Source organism: Equus caballus, chromosome 16 (assembly GCF_041296265.1).
Source record: "Equus caballus isolate H_3958 breed thoroughbred chromosome 16, TB-T2T, whole genome shotgun sequence".
Classification (NCBI taxonomy): Eukaryota; Metazoa; Chordata; class Mammalia; order Perissodactyla; family Equidae; genus Equus; species Equus caballus.
Window position 1 is genome coordinate 16,798,507 of NC_091699.1, and position 19,222 is coordinate 16,817,728.

Genomic DNA, 19,222 nt, shown 5'->3' on the forward strand with positions numbered 1-19,222 from the left:
ATGGGGATGGCCACAAGTTGAACTATTTGAAAGAGGTTGATTTCACTGTCTTTGCCCCAGCTGCTAGTCTGTGAGACAAAGAAGTGTTATTTGAAAGAAAATGAATATGCTCTGGCTGCTGGAGCTTCTGCCCTGCACGGTCATGAGTTTGTAAGATGCAAAATGGGGTGGGAAATGTTAGCATGCAGTCATTTATCAGGTGCTCTCTTGACGGTAGGGTGAGGTCAGTCTGGTCACCGTGGGCTGTGGTCAGACGGGAGACGGGAGACGTATCCACGTAGCTGAGCAGCTGGCGTGGGGGCCAAGCGGTGGTTTTGCTTCTTTGATTCCATAGGTTCAGACACAATGAAAGGGGCGGGGAGGGGAGTAGACCGTAAAGTCTTGGACACAGCAAAGGTTTAAATTATGGCAGAAAACTCTCTGTTGGGTGAGGCACAGAGATTTTTCTAAAAATCTATCCTTAAAAGTTATAGTGAGATGCTTTTTAGTCTCTTCCTACCTTCCTCTTCTCCATTAACATGAAGACACTGTCATTTCAGCCTTGTGCTGTTTGACTAATCTCTGTAAAATGACAATAAGTGCCATTATTTTGATTAATTACTCTTGAGTCATGCCACTGTCTTGAATGCGGTCACAAATCCCTGTCTGGCGGTCGGCCCCCGGGGTTGGTGGGAGGCGCTGTGATGGGGAGCGAGGGACCCATGTTCCAGCCCTGCCTCTGCTTTAACCTTGAATCGCTCATCTCTCTGAAACTGAATCACTTGCCTCAGCTCCATGCTGAAGGTCTGGGCCTGGATCATTCAGTTCTAAAAAGTCGAATATGTATTTTGTGGACAAGATTGCATTGATCTCAGGTTTCAGTTGACTACTTATAACTTTCTTGTAGTAATTGAATAAATGAATGAAGCTAGAACACTGAGGATGAGAAGTGTGCTTGAGTTTTAACTAAATCTGCTTCCATTATAAGGTAAATTATTAGTTAAGAGTACTTAGTTGAATCAGTTTTTTCTCCTACTATGTGAAGTGCGTCTTGGAAAAGTTTGGTCTTTCTCAATCGGCAATTAAAATAAGACTCAGCTTTGGAAGATACACGTTACATAGGATGTAGACTTTGAAGCCAAAGTTACGCCGTCAAGGTGATCTAATTGAACCATTTAGTTTTACAAATGAAGAAACTGACGCTGGAAAGGCGAGTGCTGTCTTGGAGTCTCTCCAGTTAGGCTCCATCCTGCATCCAGTCTGAGATGGTGAGAAGGAAACAATCCTGCCTCTGAAACTATGCCGACTGATTATAAGACAAACTTCAATCTCAGCTCTATTAAAATGTAGGCAATAAGGAGTCATACTCCTTGAAACGAGCTAAGAATGGGATTCCGAAATTAGGCCGCATATTCCTGGGTCTCTCCCTGTGCCCTGCTCATGCCCTCTCCGTTTCGACTTTGAAAGCAAGATTTCCTTCCAGTATTTTTCACAGGAATCATATAGCACATTATGAAACTAAGTGGTTTTCTTTTTTCCTTTCTCTCTGTTAAACGTTTTTCAGTGAAATTAATATATGCTGATTCTTCCGAAGTCCTGGGCCAAAATCTTTGCTCATCTTTGATTGGGAGAAATATTTAAGGAATATTTTTGATCCATATATTAGAACTGCCACCATGACTGAAAATAGCTGTTAAGTAATTTTTGTATCTCTTAGGCATTTTTCTTCAGTAACACATACCTAGATAAAATTATCTTCATTGAAAAGGCCAAATACATTTTCAAAATAGGGCTTCTTTAGTTATAAATTTAAAAGAAAGTTAGATTGACAATCGTACCTAAAGCAATTTAAGAGACTTAAAATCCTGGGTTACTCAGACACCTCAAATCTCCCTTCTCCTGTTTATTTTTGACAAAGAAAGATAAAATGTTTCCTCCTTTTCCAATTACCAAACATTGTGAAATTTAGAATACACATTAGTACAAAAGAAAAAAGTTTTTTACAACCCCAGGATACGTTCCTTTTGGTGTCTATTTTTTCCTCCCCTCGATGGTCAGGGTCTGTATAAATTTCATTATTTGTTTTCCTGGCAGTATCTTTGCAGAGCCTTCAGGGTATAATGGGCACTCAAACACACACTCTGATTAAAAGCTGAGCTGGGGACTGGCCTGGTGGTGTAGTGGTTAAGTTCACACACTCTGCTTTGGTGGCCTGGGGTTCGTGGGTTCAGATCCCAGGTGCGGACCTATGCACTGCTCATCAAGCCTTGCTGTGGCAGTGTCCCACATGCAAAATAGAGGAAGACTGGCACAGATATTAGCTCAGGGACAATCTTCTTCAAACAAAAACAGGAAGATTGGCAATAGATGTTAGCTCAGAGCCAATCTTCCTCACAAAAAAAGAAGAAAGAAAAAAGAAAAAGCTGAGCTGGCGCTTCATAGAACTCTGATGAACCAAGTGCATACATAACCTCAAGTGGTTCTCTGCTTTGATTATTTTGTGTGTGTGTGTGAGAAAGATTGGATCCGGACCTGCGAACCCCGGGCCACTGAAGTGCAGCACGTGAAGTTAACCACTATGCCACTGGCCTGCTTTGATTTTTTTTAACTTAATAAGTATTCTTATAATTATCTGACTGTAACATAGTAGAGAGACATAGCTATAATAATGAAAGGTTTATTTTTATTTCAGGGAAAATTAATGAGTAGCTTGTTCTTATTTAAGAGTTGTGTGTGAAAAATCTGGGAGAGAAAAAAAGATCTAATGATACTGGGGTCTTCTGTCATCTTCTTATAAATACATTCTTACTGTGGAGGAGGAGGGTAACAGCTTTATTGAGAGATAATTCACATACCATACAATTCACCCATTTTAAAGCATACAATTCAGTGGATTTTAGTGTATTCGCAGAGTTGTGCAACCTTCCCACAATAAATTTTGGAACATTTTCATCATCCCCAAAAGAAACCTTGTAGTCATTAGCAGTCACTTCCTATTCCCCCTCTCCCAGCCCCCAGCCATCACTAATTCTACTTCCTGTCTCTATGGATTTGCCTGTTCCAGACATTTCGTAGAAATGGAATCAGACAATATGTGGCCTTTTGTGTCTGGCTTCTTTCACTTAGCATATTGTTTTCTGGACTCATCCATCTTGTAGCATGAATCAGTACTTCATTCCTCTTTGGCTGAATAATACTCCATCGTGTGGATAATACCACATTCTTTTGTATCTGTTCATCAGTTGTTGGATGTTTGAGTCTTGTCTATTATGAATAATGCTGCTGTGAACATTCATGTAGAAGTTTTTGTGTGAGTATATGTTTTCTTTTCTCTTGGATGTATACCTAGGAGTGTAATTCCTGGGTCATATGGTAACTCTGTATTTAACCATTTGAGGAATTGCCCAAATTGTTTTCTACAGCAGCTGCACCATTTTATATTTGCACCAGCACGAGGGTTCCAACTTCACATCCTTGTCAACACTTGTTACTATCTATCTTTTGATTATAGCCTTCCTAGTGGCTGTGAAGTGGGAGCTCATTGTTTTGATTTGCGTTTCCCTGGTGGCTAGTGATGTTGGACATCTCTCCATGTGCTCATTGGCCATTTTGTGTATCTTCTTTGGAAGAATGTCTATTCAGATTCTTTCCTATTTTTAGATTAGGTTATCTTTTTATTGTTGAGTTGTAAGAGTTCTTTATATAAATATGTTCTTTAATAGATCTTTTAAAATTCCTTATTCTGTGTCATCTTTGATCTTTATTGTACCCTAAAATTCCATAACCTGGGCTCACCATTGCATTGCATCATTTATTCATTCAGTCAGTATTTACAGACCAACTACTGTGTGGGAGATACTGTGCTCTGTGCTCTCAAGTGTATAAAATAAATCAAATGTCCTTGCTTCAAAGAGTGCCAAACACAGTAGGAAGGGACCTGCCACGTTGATAATTTCTTTGGGTGTTCCCAAGAAGAGATGATTTTCAGGCATCAAGACAACCTGAGGAGGCGGCATTTTAAGTGGCCTTTGCAGGATGCGTAGGATTTAAATACAAGAAGATCCGGGGAAGAAGCCAAGTAGAAATGGATCTTCAGGGGAGACAGCGAGTTCTGTGGAATGGTAACTAATCTAGTTTAACTTTTAGAGCTGAAATTTTCAGAGCTTAAAAAGAGGAATATTAGAAACAAAGACCAGAAGGGTAGCTGGGACCAGATGTTGATTTTGAAGTTTGAAGCAGTCTGCATGTTTGGGGTTAGCATGGGTTGACCTGCTCAGAATGGGGCCTTGGAGGGCTACGTTCACAGAAATGTGTGGGGTGATCGGGGTGGGGGTGGCTGAAAGCACAGCTGTGTGTCAGTCTTGGAGACTGACGTGCATTAGAAGACGAGAAAGCCGGTAGTTAAGAAGCTCCTGTGAAAATTGTTTAATCTCATGGTTTCCAAATTTATTTCATCATGGATTCACCTCTTTTTGTAAACGTGTAACATCTGAGGTACATCCTTTGGGCTTTGCTGCCTTAGTTTGGTATTACAGACGTCGTAATTTCGTAGTAAATCTTGGTTGGTTGGTTACTTGATCGATTGCAGGATTGTGGATCATAGAATTGGATAACTGATTCTAAGGGCTGAAGGAAGGTTAGATATTGGCGAGTCCGTCCCCTCACTATATGGAGGCCTTAGGGGGGAAGTGCTTGCCCATATTCATCTAATCCTAAATAAAGGGAGTGTGTCCTCCAAGTGTCTTGACTCCCAGACCAAATGTTCGCCTCAGTTTTACTACAATAATTTTAATCTTCCTGTGCCATATGCACAATAATAACAACAAATCCTGCTCTACAATACAAGATGTTGTGCTGGGGGGTCCTTAGGGTGGAGGGCTAAGGATCAATGAAGGCACAGAACAGACCAGACCTGTTTCTACCCTTCTGACTGTGGGTTCTTTTCCTTCTGCCCCTAGTTCCTTGCTCTAAGCCCTCTGTGGAGCTTGCACAGGGTTTAGTGGGAGGTGTTTGTCTGGTAGGCAGAGGGCGTGGGTTCTTGCCCCAAGTTGCCCTGTTAACTGTGTGACGCTGAGTAGGTCACCCCAGTTTGAGGGCACAGTTTTCTCTTCTGTCCAGTGAGGGAATCTACGTGTACAAGGGCCCTTCCAGCACTAGCAACATGCATGTCCCCATCATCTCTAGGGGGTCTCACCTCTAGGGGGTCTCGTAGAGTTATATCGCAGCCCCCGGGGGAGAAGGACCACCTGTGGTTCCTCTGTGGGTCCTTTGCCCCCCCAGATGAGAGATCCTCGGTGTTCTCAAAGAATTCCTGTGGACTTTCTTCTTTCTCTGTTAGGCTTCAGCAATTCAGTCTTGAAGATAAGCGGTGCATCCATTTGATAAACTTAAAATGCAAACAAGTGCGAGAACTTGAACAAGGATGGAAATTGGGGGGTGGAGTGGGCGTGTTCTTTTCACCCCGGGAGTTTTGCTTTTTGTGTAACAGTGTCTGCTGCTGTGAGGAGTGACTCTTCTATTTTGGAGTGATTTGAATTTGTTGCTGTGGTGGTGGTGTTCCATGGCAACTGCGGTTGCCACACATCTGGCATCTGATGAAGTGGCTCCCAAAACCCAGGGGTCCACACAGAGCCCGAGCTCCCCTCATCCTGCTGTCCTGCCAAGGCTGTGGGGAGGCGCTGGGCGGAGGGCGCTGTGGCTCTGTGCCTTGTTGCTGAGGTTTGATTTGCAGTTGCTGAGTTCCTGGGGTATCATCAGAGTGCTCCAGCAGTCAGCTGGGCTCTTGATCTTTCCATTGGAAACCGCCTCTTCCCTCCGTGGGGGAGGAGAGTAGAAGGGAGGATCATATTTGCAAAGAGTATTTTCTAATTTATCGAGGTATAAATCTTAGCACTGCTTTTGTTTGTTTGTTTTTTTAAACCAAAAATCACTAAGCAGGAAGTAGAGGTCAACCAGAATCCTTCTGAATTTCTGAGTGTAGCAGGCCAGCATAGGGTCTGTTTTTTAGGTATTTCATTTAGAATGGAAAGTTCCAGTTTGCTTTGGGGCCAAAATCCCTAAAAGAAATCCTGCCTGGAGGTGTATTATGGGTCACTGTATATTTGCTAGTTTATATCTTGGTGACTAAACTGGCAAATTTTTTATTTTTTCCTGGTAAACATTCAAGAAGGTTTTTTCCCTCCCTCCTTTCCCTAACAAAACCGTATTTGTCATATGCGTAAGAAGCAGACGACTGTTAACACTGTCCACACATCTGTGATGATAGGAAAATGAGTGGTGGCAGACAAAGATTTCCTTTCTTAGGTACCACAAGGCCTCAGATGAAGTTGACTTTATCCTAATATTACTCTCAAATTGTGACCATGTGGAAACAAAATTGGTCAGGCCTTGGAGACCAATATGAGCAGCACAACAAAAGGGTTATTATTTGCGAAAAATTTAGGTTTCCCCCCATATGACTTAGAAGGTTTGAGGTTTTCTCTTAAAGTAATTATTACCTTTGTTTATAAATTTCAGAAGGTGTACAATGTTTATTATAATAAAGGATCATGCTTATTTTAACTCATAATGAGGCACAAAGTTATCGCCTGGCACAAAACCTTTTTAAAACAGGAATGAAAAATACCAAGATGTCGAATCAGATGAAAATGTGAACTCTAATTTGAAAAATGTTTTGAACTGCTCCTGTGTGTTAAGCTCGCGACAAGTTATATGCAGAAACTTTGTGCTGGTCACAATCATAATATTTTTAGTGTGCCATTTTTAGTGGACTGTAAGAATAACATGTTTATTTCCCATTAAACAAATGTATTTTTATTTCTTTTAACTTTGTGGGCAAATATGTGAATTATTAACCCATAAATTTTCCTCATTCTTTAAAAAAAATAACATACCAAACATGTAATAAAAATGTAACAAGCAAGAAAAGTGAGTTTGGCGTCGCGTTCTAATGAACCCTGGGTTAGGTCATTCTCTTACAGGTATGGGGTTGAATACCCATAAATCTAAAGACCTTTAAGGTTTTAAATTAACTTTTGAGATGGTTTATGGTCAATGCTTTTTCCCCTCTGTTACTTTATTGCAACTTTTAATTTTAAACGCTACCCTAAAGAGTTATTGAAGAAATGGTGATTATGTGACGTGATGGAGGTGTTAGCTGACGCTATGGGGGGGCAATCATTTTGCAGTGTCTAAATGCAGTAAATCAATATGTTGTACACCTTAAACTGACACAATGTTCTATGTCAGTTATATCTCCATAAAGCTGGGGGGAGAAAAAGAGTTATTGTGCTAGAAAAGCACGTTCATGTAAAATGTCTCATGCTTGGCAGCTAAGCTTGTGCTCGGACCGTGTGCTGAGAATGGCAGGCAGCCCGTCATGCTGCCAGAAACTTTCCACTGGGAGTAGTTTTGCAAGGGGTCAGGCGGGCGGGGGGAGCCGGGGCGGGGGGGCGGGGGCTGAGGTGGCGGCGTTTCTCCTGCTTGGTGACTGCATCATCTCTCTTTGCGTAGGTGAAGCTGCTCTCAGGGGCGAGCCCAGGATGCACACCCTCCCTGTGGCGTCTGCCCTCACCAGTCACCGCACAGGCCCCCCGCCCATCAGTCCCAGCAAGAGGAAGTTCAGCGTGGAGCAAGGGGACGATGACCTGGACTGTGAAAACGACCATGCTTCCAAGATGAGTCGCATCTTCAACCCTCATCTGTAAGTTCCCTCTTTCTGAAGTGTGGGCGCTCTGATTCTGACTTTCACGTACTCAATGCCGGGGCCGTATTTCTCTTGCAACTTTGTGCCGCCCATGAAGTGAAAGGAGGATTAGTGCTCATCTGCCAGGAGGGGGCATTGAGCTGATTGTAATAACTCGTGGAGAGATGACATCTTCCTTCTTTCCAGCTTCCTTGTGTGGCCATTCGCGTGTTTTCCCCACGGGCATTGACTTTCCCTTAGAGCTTCTTGGGTGGTTGTCTGAAAACTTTGCCTTTTCTTGCCTGTACCCCACTGACTGTTGTTAGGAGAATCAATCCTTGGTGAATGTCTTTACGTGCCTGGGAGATGGAAGGAAAGGTTAGCACCTAAGCTGACTTCTGCAAAATGTTTTACTTAGGAGTCCAGAATTGTAGTATTAATTCCCAACTTGCGTGTTCACAGTGTAACATGAGACCCTCCCAAAGCAGGAAAGATGGCCTTTTGTGTTTATGATAAGGTGCTGCTCGTCACATCTGATCTGGGAGCCTGTTCCCGCCATTGCAGAACCAGTCTTGGGGCCAGGGGACCTGGGTGCTGGTTCTCAATCTGCCACCAACACTCTACAATCATTACTTGAGTTGCTATAACTTTCTGGGTCTCAGTTTCCTTATTTGTGAAATGAAGGGGTTGAAATGAAAGTTCTCTTAATCTGTGCACCATTACTGTGTTTATATTTGGGAAACAGCTTGCTTCTGTGCACTATATTCTGGCTTCCCCTGTGCACTCTTCCAACACATGCATGCCTTGTGAAGGGAGTGGAATGCTTTTTCACATGTTTTCAGGACTTGGAGACAGCCAGCCAGCTGTCTGGAGAGTCTGCTCTGGCAATTGTGTCGCCAGTTGGTATTATCAGAGTCTGGGGTCTTGTCAGCAGGGGTGAGGGAGCCCTGATTATTGGAAGGAGTAGTTTTGCATGTCCAGGTAAAAAAGTCCTGCTCCTTTTCTCCTTATCTTTCCCAAGCCTGTTCCCCAACTGTGAATTAATGTTTTGTAAGTATTCACGATGCTCAGCTTCCCCAGTTCTGGTTCTGAGGATGCTGCTCTCTCCGGCAGGAACGGGAAGCTCAGAGAGTTCCTGTTTCCTCATTGGAGGAGAGACCTTGTGCAGCTCGAGGTAGCCCTTTGCTGCCTCAGCGCCGGCAGTCCTCGGCATTCCACGCATTCCAGCCTGCTTGGACTGTTGTGTTCAGTCATAAGACACACTGACAGAGGTATTTATCCTCAAATAAATCGCTGTAGTGTTAGTCAGAGGCTGAGCCCGCAGTCTCGAGCCCTGGAATTTGCTACAATCAGGAATCCAGCAACAAGGCCCTGCAAACAATGAGCCCTCGCAAATGGGAGAGGCTCAGGGAGAGGCTCATCGTTGAGATCCTGGGCGCTCAGCTGTTTGCAGTTCATTGTTTTCTTACTAGGAACTTCTTCTTCTCTCACATCGTCTCTTCCCCAAACCCAAATAAGAGACATTTGGTCTTTTTTTTTTTTTTTGGAAGGAAGAGGGAGGCGGCCCTGAGACAGTATGTTTTGTCATCAAACATACCTTAGTTTAGATCCTAATTCTGCCACTCACCAGCTGTGGAACCTTGGACTCCCACTTAATTTATCTGGGCCCGATACCCTTATTTGTAAAATGGTAATGATAATGGTTCATGGATAGAACTGTTGTGAACATTTGAGTTGAAATACGCGAGGAGTTTGGCACAGTACAGTACTCAGCTGATGGCAGCTCTTACTTTTATTATTAGTAAGTCCATTATTCAGATATGGGTAACGATGATAGAGAACGAGAATACTGTTACGCTGAATTTAATGTGTGCGAGTGTGTGCACTTAGGCAGCATGTCTGGGCTCAGATCCCAGCGTCTTCATCTCTCTGGGAGTAACCATTGCTCCTTCCTCGTAGGATCACTGGAAGCCTTTAGTGCAGCATCTGGTAGATAGTAAGCACTCAGCTTCAGTCACTGGTATTATTAGAATGTTACAGCATTTAGAAAATGATTTTTAACTCCTTGGGTGTTTCCAGATATGACCTTGAAGTACAGGTCTGTGATGACACTATAAATAATTTAAAGTGTAAATAATAGAATTGCTAGATTTCACATGCAACTCGCAATTGACGTCATCCTACAAACTTTGAGGAAAATAGAAACAGCAGCACCCCTCTGGGCCAGACTCCGTGGACTGAAGGAGGACACGTGGTCAGTTCCTTCTGGTGTCACTCGTTCACCAATTCATTTCAGTAACATTACCAGTGTTTCTATGGTGTTTTCTAAGGGCCAGATGACAGATTTCACATGCTGCATCTCTTACTTCTTTGTGTTGTAGGGTACTTAGTACGGTTGTTTGAGTTGATGAAATAAATGTTACCTGTTTGAGCAATAATGTGTTCCCTCCTTTGTATTTATATGTCTAAGACATTTTCTGTAACAAATTACAGATTCATAATTTTTAGGAAAAGAACGGTCTAGTATATTTGTCTCTTTAAGGAGATTACAAAATGGCTTTTGCTCCTTATCTTCTTAGAACATGTTAATGTTGTGTAATGAAAATGTGTTTTGCTTATTTTATCACTAAAGAAATCACAGTAATTCTGGGAGGAGGAGTGTTACTGAAAAACAGTTTTGATGGCTAGCTAAGAGGGTCTCAAAGATGCATGCTTTGGCTGCATTTCATTACAGCTATCACATGGAGATATTTTCCGCTGGAGAGATGGTGAGATTGAGTGGCTCTGAGCCAGAGCAGGAAGCTACAGAGTGTGACTAAATTTTATCTGATTTGATTTGGGAAGGAGGAGGAGGAAGAAGAGAGGTTTCCTTAGTGATTTCTCCACAACTTAGAAATTGAGAATTCCTGGGCTCTTAGTCCAGCCTCTTCTAGCCTGGGTCATTTGAACTCTTTATTCACTTTCTTGTTGAAATGGTGACCCCGAGAAATAAATTTGTTGTTCTTCTTGTTCCCTAAGAAAAGTGATAGGGACATGAATGTCTTCTTTGGAAGCTGAAAAGTACTCTATCTGCCACTTAGAGAGTGGATTAAGATATGAGGCGGAGAGTGGGGCGAGGGTGGGATTCATCTCGTGGAAATGTCAATGAGTAATTGTTTCTGTGTCCCTGTGTGTTCACGTGTGCTGTGGTCAGGAAGAGCTCTCCCTTTCCCCTGTCTGTCTATCTGTCATCCATATGGACTCATGGATTCCTATTTTATTCAGTGAGTTGTAGCTGTCCCTGATTTGGCAGATAGCCGCTTCAACTGGCTCCTGGGTCCTTGTTACACGCTTCTTTTTTTTTCCCCCAGCACCTTCTTCTTTTCCTGCAAACAAGATACTCATCTTATAATCTACCTGCCCCAGTCGTGGAATCAGCCATTTCTCAAGGGGACCCTGGTTCCTTTTCTTGGGGAATATTACGTAGAAGCCAAGATCTGGGTGCTAGGTATTACTGTGGTGTCATTGACTTTACACTAGAATTGTCTAATATGGTAGACACCAGCTGCGTGTGGCAATTCACATGTAAAAATAAAATTAAAAATTCAGCTCCTCAGTTGCACTAGCCACATTTTAAGCTCAGTAGCCACATGTAGCTAGTGGCTAATGCAGTGGGTAGCACAGATACAGAACATTTCTGTCATCACAGAAAGTTCTGTTGAATAGCACTGTTTCTAGGCCTTTCAGTGGAAAGAGATGGGAAATCATGCGTTCATGTTAACACTCCAGTTCTAGTCCAGCCCCACGGAGTTTGTCCTTGCCCACACCCATTCCCTATTTGTGTCTCCCTGGTTCCCAGCAACGTCAACACATTTACTTATTGTTCAGTCCTTCAGTTTCAGAATTGCTATGCCCACGCTGTTTTAAAAAACAAACCTATTAAAAGTTAAAACTATGTAATCATTTTGCAATATAAATAAGTCAAGTCATTATGCTGTATACCTTAACCAACTTACACAGTGCAGTGTGTTGATTCTATCTCAATGAAACTGAAAGAAAAAATCAAACTATATTAAAAAGTACTTAGAGAAAGTGTTATTCCCTTCCTTGTCTCTCTCATTGACACCCCCCCACCCCCCCAGGAGCATTATCCATCTCATGATTCTTTTTTGTTAAAGTAGGATGTTTTCTCATTTCGCCTTCTTTGTTACACATAAGGTAGCATACTTTATATGCTCATTTGAGCTCTGGGGTTTTGGTTGAGCAGTATATTGCAGAAATCTTTTCAGGCCCGTTCCTCATCCTGTTTACAGCTGTATATCACTCCACTGCGTGCATGTGGCACAGTTCATTCTGCCAATCCCCTGTGTTTGAACATTGAGGTAAATTTCTAATATTTTGTAATACTGATAATGCTGCAGTGGATAATGTTGTGCATTTGTAATACAGTGAAAACTTTTGAAGGCTAACAATTGATGCGGTGTAACAGCATGCTAAATTCCTCTTGGTTTTGAGACTTACTCTAGGCTGCTTGGCTGGTGGGCGCTGGTGAGAGTTCTGTGCTGGGGAGGACAGTCTAAGGTAACTTTTGGAAATGAAGCGGTTTCCAACTGGGTGTGTGTGTGTGAAGGTTTCTAGAAGGGATGTGCAGTTGAACTGTTTGCCCAGTCGCCTGTGAGGGGAAGGGAAGATGCACTGAGTGCTTACTATGTTCTGGTCCATGCTAGACACTTTACGTATATCATCTCGTTTAACCCTCACAATAAATGTGTCCCTTTAACATGGGGGTGGTGTGTGCGCGCATGCATGTGTAGGCTCTATTTCACAGAAGCAGAAATTGAGGCTTGGAGAGGATAATGTGTCCAGAGTGATGGAACTGGGGTTAACCCTGCTGTGTGACACCAAAACCAATGATCATTTGATTATGCCACGGCCGTATCATACCTGAGACAGGATTACTCAGCTTAAAGATGGACATCATGTAGTTAGGATGACACTTGACCCGTCCAGTGTCCAGCACATGGCTGGTGCTAAAGACTTTGTGTGTTGAGCTGAATGAGACCCACCATCCAGAGAATGTGCACTCTGAGCTCGTGTTCTGGTTGGAGGAGGCGTCCTCTTTTTGATCAGTGGTATACGTTTGCAAAGTAGTGGCCCTGGCCTCAGAACAGGGCAAAACCTGTAAGCTCACGCTGAGATCAAAGCCATGGTCACTAGTCTTGTGCTGTGACCAGCTGCCTTTACCACAGCCTGAGCTGACAATCCACACTGCATGAGGAGGGGGCCCGGGAAGGAAAACATGCCTCCCTGGTGGTGCTCCTTGGAAACACTGTCCTGGTGTGCAATGTGTGCACTGTTGTTGTCGTTGCTTCTGTGGTCATTCCTTTGAAGTTTTTCCTCAAGTCTGATGTAGCCACTTCTGGTTTATCCTTGAGTGCACTGTCCAGTCTTGGGGACTTCTCTTTCCTTTGTCCTCCTCTCTGTCTTCCTTCTTTCTCCTTTGCTTGCTTCTTCCCTCAACCCCCGTTCTCATTTTCTTTTTTTTTTTTTTCCCCCTTGGCCCTAGTCATTTCACTCTTCCCCCGAGGCAGGTGAATAGAAAGAGGGAAAAACAGACAAACTCAAAACCGGTAATTCTTTCAGCTTGACGAAAGGTTGGAGGAAGTCTTTGAAATCAAGTGCTGGGCATAAATAATAGAAACTCAGTAAAAAAATTCATTGATTACTGGCTTAACTGGGTTTCGGGGTTTTCCTCTGGGTTTCGTTTGTTTTTCGCAGTGGAGTTGGTTGTATAAGTGGTCCCTCAGGTGTCTGGGGGATCTGCAAGTTGTGGTATCTGTGCATCATCCTTGGCAACATTGTCGCCCTCCTTTTGGTGCCTCTGTGTTTTTGTATCTCTTTAGTACCCTCAGTTTGGACGCATATGGACCTGCTCATCAAGAGACTGTGTATTCCACAAGCTCCATGAAAGTGGAGAAGGCACTTCCTCATTTCAAATTAAAACTGGACCCAGAGGAAATTGAAAAGTTGAGTTATTTAGTACCTTGACTCTACTAGCAACTGAGACTTTGTAAGGCGAAAGTAATACATATTTATAGACGGAGCATGTTCTTATCGTGTTCATGTCTGCAGAAGCCTTAGGGAGGGGTGGACTTTTCATCACTGAGAATGGTGACAGGTCAGGATTGCCAGCACCTGGAGGATCACGAGAGCCTTTGTATCAGGACTTACTAATAACAGCGACTATTTACTGAGCCTTATTGTGTACTGAGCATTGTGCTAAGTGTTCTATGGGCCTGATCTCTTTGCGTCCTCACAACCCTATGACGTGGACACTATGATTATCCTTCTTTTACAGATGAAAAATCTGAGGCTCAGAGAGGTTCTATAACTTGTTCAAGGTCACATAGCTCGCTAGTAGGTAACAGAGCCAGGAATCAAAACCCAGGCTGTCTGTTCCTAGAGCCAGTGCTGTTAGCAACCACGTTACGTTTATATTAGTAGAGTCCATATCCGGCAGCCATGAGTCAGTTGATACAGGACCTTCACACCTTATAGTTTTGGATGACCTGCTATTTAAGCACTGTCAAAACACAGTTGATGGATGTTTTGGAGATGAGAGGTGGACACTGTTCATTTTGGCACACAGTAATGAGCATGGGGGGGCGGAAGGGCGTGAAGGTCCTCAGTAACTAAGAGTACCACCCAGATGAAAGCCTCCCAGCACAGCGCTGGTTGCCTTCGGAGGCAGTGAAAGCGAGAGCCGCTGCTCGCTCTCCCCGGGAGAGGCTGGAAATGGTGTCTCTGGACAGGCAAGAACCCTCCAAGGAAAAGCAGGGGTTCTCTTCGTGGTCAGGAAAGTGCTTTTTAAATTGTTTTAGTTCTCGTTTAAAATCTCTGACCAATTTTAAGTTAGTGGCACAGGTCAATAGTAACCTTAGTCTAAAAGATTCAAACTGGAGTCTTTTAAAATTTGCTTTAAGTATATGAAGACACATATTTTTTTCTCTCCAGATTTCGTAAATCAAAGACTCTTGAAATAGAATCCCTCGAACTATGTGCTTTCTCTCTTTTTCTCCCACATCCTTCTTGGCGTCGTTCAAACTTGGGAAATTTTAGCCCCAAAATTCTCTATTGTTCTTCACTTTCACACACGATCTTGTAAGTGTTCTGGGGATCTAAGAGGATATTTTATAGGCTGAATTTTAGTTTTCCTAAGTAACTAACTCAGAAACTGAGATGTTGTTAAATTAGGATTTTTTTTAATCCCCCCAATGTACCGTGAGTATGTATATTTACTTTAAAAAATAGCAAGGAGCCTGGCTCTTTACTCAACGTTTCACAGAGGGAGGTACAGCCTAAGAACTGCTTCTCTGAGGCTGACTGTGCCCCTTACTCGTTGGCCGGAGCTGTGGGTCAGCCTTAACAGGGATAGAAACGAAACTGTTTTTTTGTGGCTGCTCCTGTGTGACGTTAAAGGCTCATCTGTGTGTTACATGCGCGTGTTTTGCTAATGAAGTGTGGTACCTTTAAATAAAGGTCACAGGCCTGACCTGTGTTGTGTGGGTTTCTTGTTTGTCAGGCTAGAGGCATTTTCTCATTTTCACAGTTCAGCCGAAAACAAAGACCTCCTTATCCAAGCAGGGAGCTGTGCTCTTAAGAGCTGACATCAGCCTTTTCCCAGCAGGCATCGTTTTTGCCTTAAGAGTCTTTGCAGAGAGCTGGAAAGGCAGATAACCATCCTGCTACTGATGTTTTTCTGGCCAAATAACACACAGGGTGAAGGAATGCCAAGGGTGCCAAGAGTCAAGGAAGCAGAACAAAGCTCATCATTCATCTGTTCTAGTCTGCAAGGGGCACCTTTGTGGTGCTCGTCCATATCACAGAGGTTATAAAAGTGGGACGAGAACCTTGAAAAGGGAACTTTTTTCCTAGAGAGGAATTCAAGAACAGCGGAGATATGTCAGAGAACTTTCGTTAGCCATGTGTAAAGTCACTTTTTAAAACAGCACACTAAAATCGAAAAAAGGAGTGTTTTTAGGTTTATGGATATTCAAAAGCATTTTATTCAAAAGTTGAGGAAACTAACCAACACAGGATTGGGCTGTTTCCCCCGCCTACCCCGATTTTCTGCGCACTTAAGCTCCTTTTGGAGTGCTGTTTGCATGAAGATGCTTCTGCTCTGGGAACACAAACGGCAGCTATTTTTATACATAGTTAGAGGGTTAATCTTGATGTTGCTTTATGACCACACAGACCTCTTCTTGTTGCAACACAAAGCCAGTCTGTCCTGAGAGCATAGAAAGTGCTGTCACTTTAGTAGATTTGATTGAGGACCAGAAAGAGGAATGCTAAGAAATGTGCCTGTGTGCGAGTGTTGATGGTTCTTTTGTTTTCCTTTAGGATGTTGCTTGTAAATGCAGCTGGAACGTGGCGAGGTAGTTGACAAGCCCCGCGTTCTGTGTCTAGTGTAGCTTTTATTTAATAAATGCCAGTACTTGCTCTCTATCTTCTTTGCTAAATCTTTGGGTAAACACACACACGCACACACACATGCACAGCACGTGCACACACACGCACACACACATGCACACGCACGTGCACACACACACACACACTCACACACTCACTCTCCCCTGCAACCCCCCTTCTTCATTTTGAAATTTCTTCACAGATTGTCTCCAAGCATAATTAGAGAACTTAATGTTGCAGCAATGTTCTGGGTCTGGCAGTAGCTAGAAACGTTGCCAAACAAGGGATCTGAATTCTGGATCCAAGCCTTCGTAGTCCCCGACAGAGGCAAAATGTACTGCAGAAGAGAAGAAAACAAATTTCGCTGCCGTCTTCTCCTCTAACTTATCCCACCTCTTGCCTTCCCTTCCTTGAAGACACCTAAGAAATACAGCTAATGGATCCACATGGAAAGCAGCTCTAGAAACGGGATCCAGGCCAAGTGGAAGAAACAAACCAACTCTCACTAGGTCAGGTCACTCTGGAAGCAGCTCTGAGAGCTGAAACCTCTTTGCTTCCCTAATCTCTCCTTGTCGTTGAACCCATCAAGGAATGGTTATGGAGTTTTCTAACTCGGTGGGAGTAATGTCCTCACCTGCATGTGACCACCGACACCCCTCCCCGCAGGGATGCCAGGCACCACTGTCCATAGATTGTTTCAGAACACTCTTACCTCACAATGCTCTAAGGAAAAAAAGTGTTCCCTGGCCCAAGTTTGGGAAGTACCCAGCCTGGCCTTCTGTGTCTGCTCGTGTACATTAGCACATGTCAGGCTTTGAGAAGTCTGATGTACAGAAACATTGTGTAGCCTGGGGTTTCTCAAATGTAACTGGCTGGGGAATCCTTTATCCCTTTTTCATGAGACCTATTAGGAATATTCCAGCGAACATACTTGCCTAACAAAATGAACATTTTCTTTGGTTTCAAAATTCTCTTGTGAATGTTCAGACTCACAAAGCTCTGGTGCTGTACAGCTTAACTCTTGTAATGAAACGATTGTGTAATTCCTTCATTTGGGGTTGTTGGGTGCCATGTTTCATGCTTGGAACTTTCGGGGAAATTCACTGAGGCCAGAGAAACTGAGGGAGCTGAGGCCCTGTCCTCTCTTGACCTTGTTTTCCATCCCTACCTCTCCTTCCCTCTGAGCTGTTTCTAGAGAGCAGATTATCTCCACCTCCATGTCTGCTCCCCAGTCCAGTGCTTTGATCCCTACTGACACTTTTAATGACCCTTCTCTTCCTCGTGACCCTCTAACCACCAGATCTAGGAGGAAACTTGCGATTTCTTATCTTATTTGACTTTCTCTTCCTTGTAAGTCTTTTCCTTGGTTTCCATGTACCTTTCTTGTTTTCTTCAGTTCCCCTCCTCCTTCTGTGGCCACTCCACTCAGGATCTTTCAGAGACTTGTCATTACTGGCATTCTCAGGGCTCTGACCTTCTCATGAAGTCACATGCCAGCTCGTGGCTTGAATTACCACCCTGGGCGGATGATTCCCAAGTCTTTGTGTCCAGCAGAGACCAAACCTTCACACCCTTTGTGGAGCTGTCTGCCTTCTAGACATTGTTTGTGTGCCCCAACTTTAGCATTTCAAGTTTCACTGGAATTGACTTAGGAGCTCCTTTCTTCTTCCAGCACTTTCCCAAGTCTGTCCCCCGTCTTCATGGGGACGACTGTCTTTCCATTTGCCCTGGAAGTCGCCTCCTGCCACCTTTGTCTCATGTCCCATATCTAATCCATCGCCGCAGCCTGCTGGATCAGCCTGCTAAATGTTTTCCATGTAGCTACTGGCCTGGGTCATAGTTTAGACCCCCATTTCCATGGCGGCACCTGTTTACTGATCTTGGCACTTCAGAAGAAGGTTTCTGAAGTCTTACTCTCTGCTTGGAATTCTTCCATGGCTCCCAGTTGGCTCCTGGAAACACTGAACAGACCTCTGTGTCCAGGAGCCTCTGACCCCGGTGCTTCCTTGTGGAGGTGAGCCCACATGCCCTCGCTCCTGTCCTGGTAACTTTTCTTGCTTCCTTTTGTTGGCAAGTGGCAATTCCTTCTGCTTTGAGATGAACACTTCCTTGTATAAAATGATGATACTTGCCTGTAATTGTGCACCCATCTCTCTGCACACCTCCCCCCCCCCCCCCGCCCCCCAGCTGCAAGTCCCTCCAGGACAAGGGCTGAATCTGCTTATGTCTGTCCTGCTAACACCCAGCACAGTGCCTGACATCCTGTAGGTGCTAAGTCAATGTTTGAATGGAAAATGAGTCACTAGGAGAGCACTGTCAAAACGTTCTTCCCTTTGACTAGGAAAGATGATAAGAATTGCTTTCAAATATGTGATAAACTCTGAGTGGCACCACTTATTGTACTTCCATTTTTTCCTTGTAGTCTTGATGTTTAGTTCAGGGAACGTGCTGGAACAGAGAGATTCCCACCACTGCTACCTCCACTGCCTTCCTTTCCTCACGCCACCTGCCCTAAGACAGAAAAATGTAAATCCCTAGTACCTGGCAGATGCTCAGTTTATAATCTGAATTCCTAGCCCTGCTTGTGATGTTTATTCTGGATCAAATGATCTTATCTCAATGTTGACTTTGAGTAATAAGCCTGCAGAGTTTCTTGTATCAGTGAAATTCCTCCCTTCCCCGACTCCTCTATATTTCTTCTTTTGCATCTTGCTCTGATCCCAGTGTGGACATAAGGTAAGGTATCAGGTGGGTGCACCTCACAGGTCAGAGACATGGCCAGGCATTTCTTTTGAGTGGAAGTTGACCCAAAGAGTGATGTGTTCATACTAGGAAAGCACACAGATCTCTGCCCAAGTGTCTACTACTTCTGCTATTTCTCAAATCTACCTAAAAAGTTCCCAAAGCCAAAATGTTTTCTGACTATTTTCTATTAGAGCCATTGTGTTTGTTTTGTTGTGTGTGATAACTCTGGGCTTGCATCACTAATAGCCCTCGATCCCTGTATGTTGGTTGGAACGACACTGCCTCACTTGTGTTAGGCTGATAGCTTTAGAGGAGGTTATACCAGGTGATGGACGCACAGACGCTGCGTGTTCCTGAGGAGCT

At 43.7% G+C, this 19,222-nt stretch overlaps 1 protein-coding gene across 7 annotated transcripts in view; it reads left to right on the forward strand.

Annotated features, from left to right (window-relative positions):
- VGLL4 (vestigial like family member 4) overlaps nt 1-19,222 on the forward strand; it is a 141,731-nt gene that overhangs the window by 94,368 nt on the left and 28,141 nt on the right. For all 7 annotated transcript variants that reach the window (XM_001492807.5, XM_070237258.1, XM_070237261.1 and 4 more), the window contains one exon: nt 7,492-7,681. In XM_001492807.5, the coding sequence (XP_001492857.1) occupies nt 7,492-7,681 (190 nt within the window). The remainder of the gene's footprint in view (nt 1-7,491; nt 7,682-19,222) is intronic.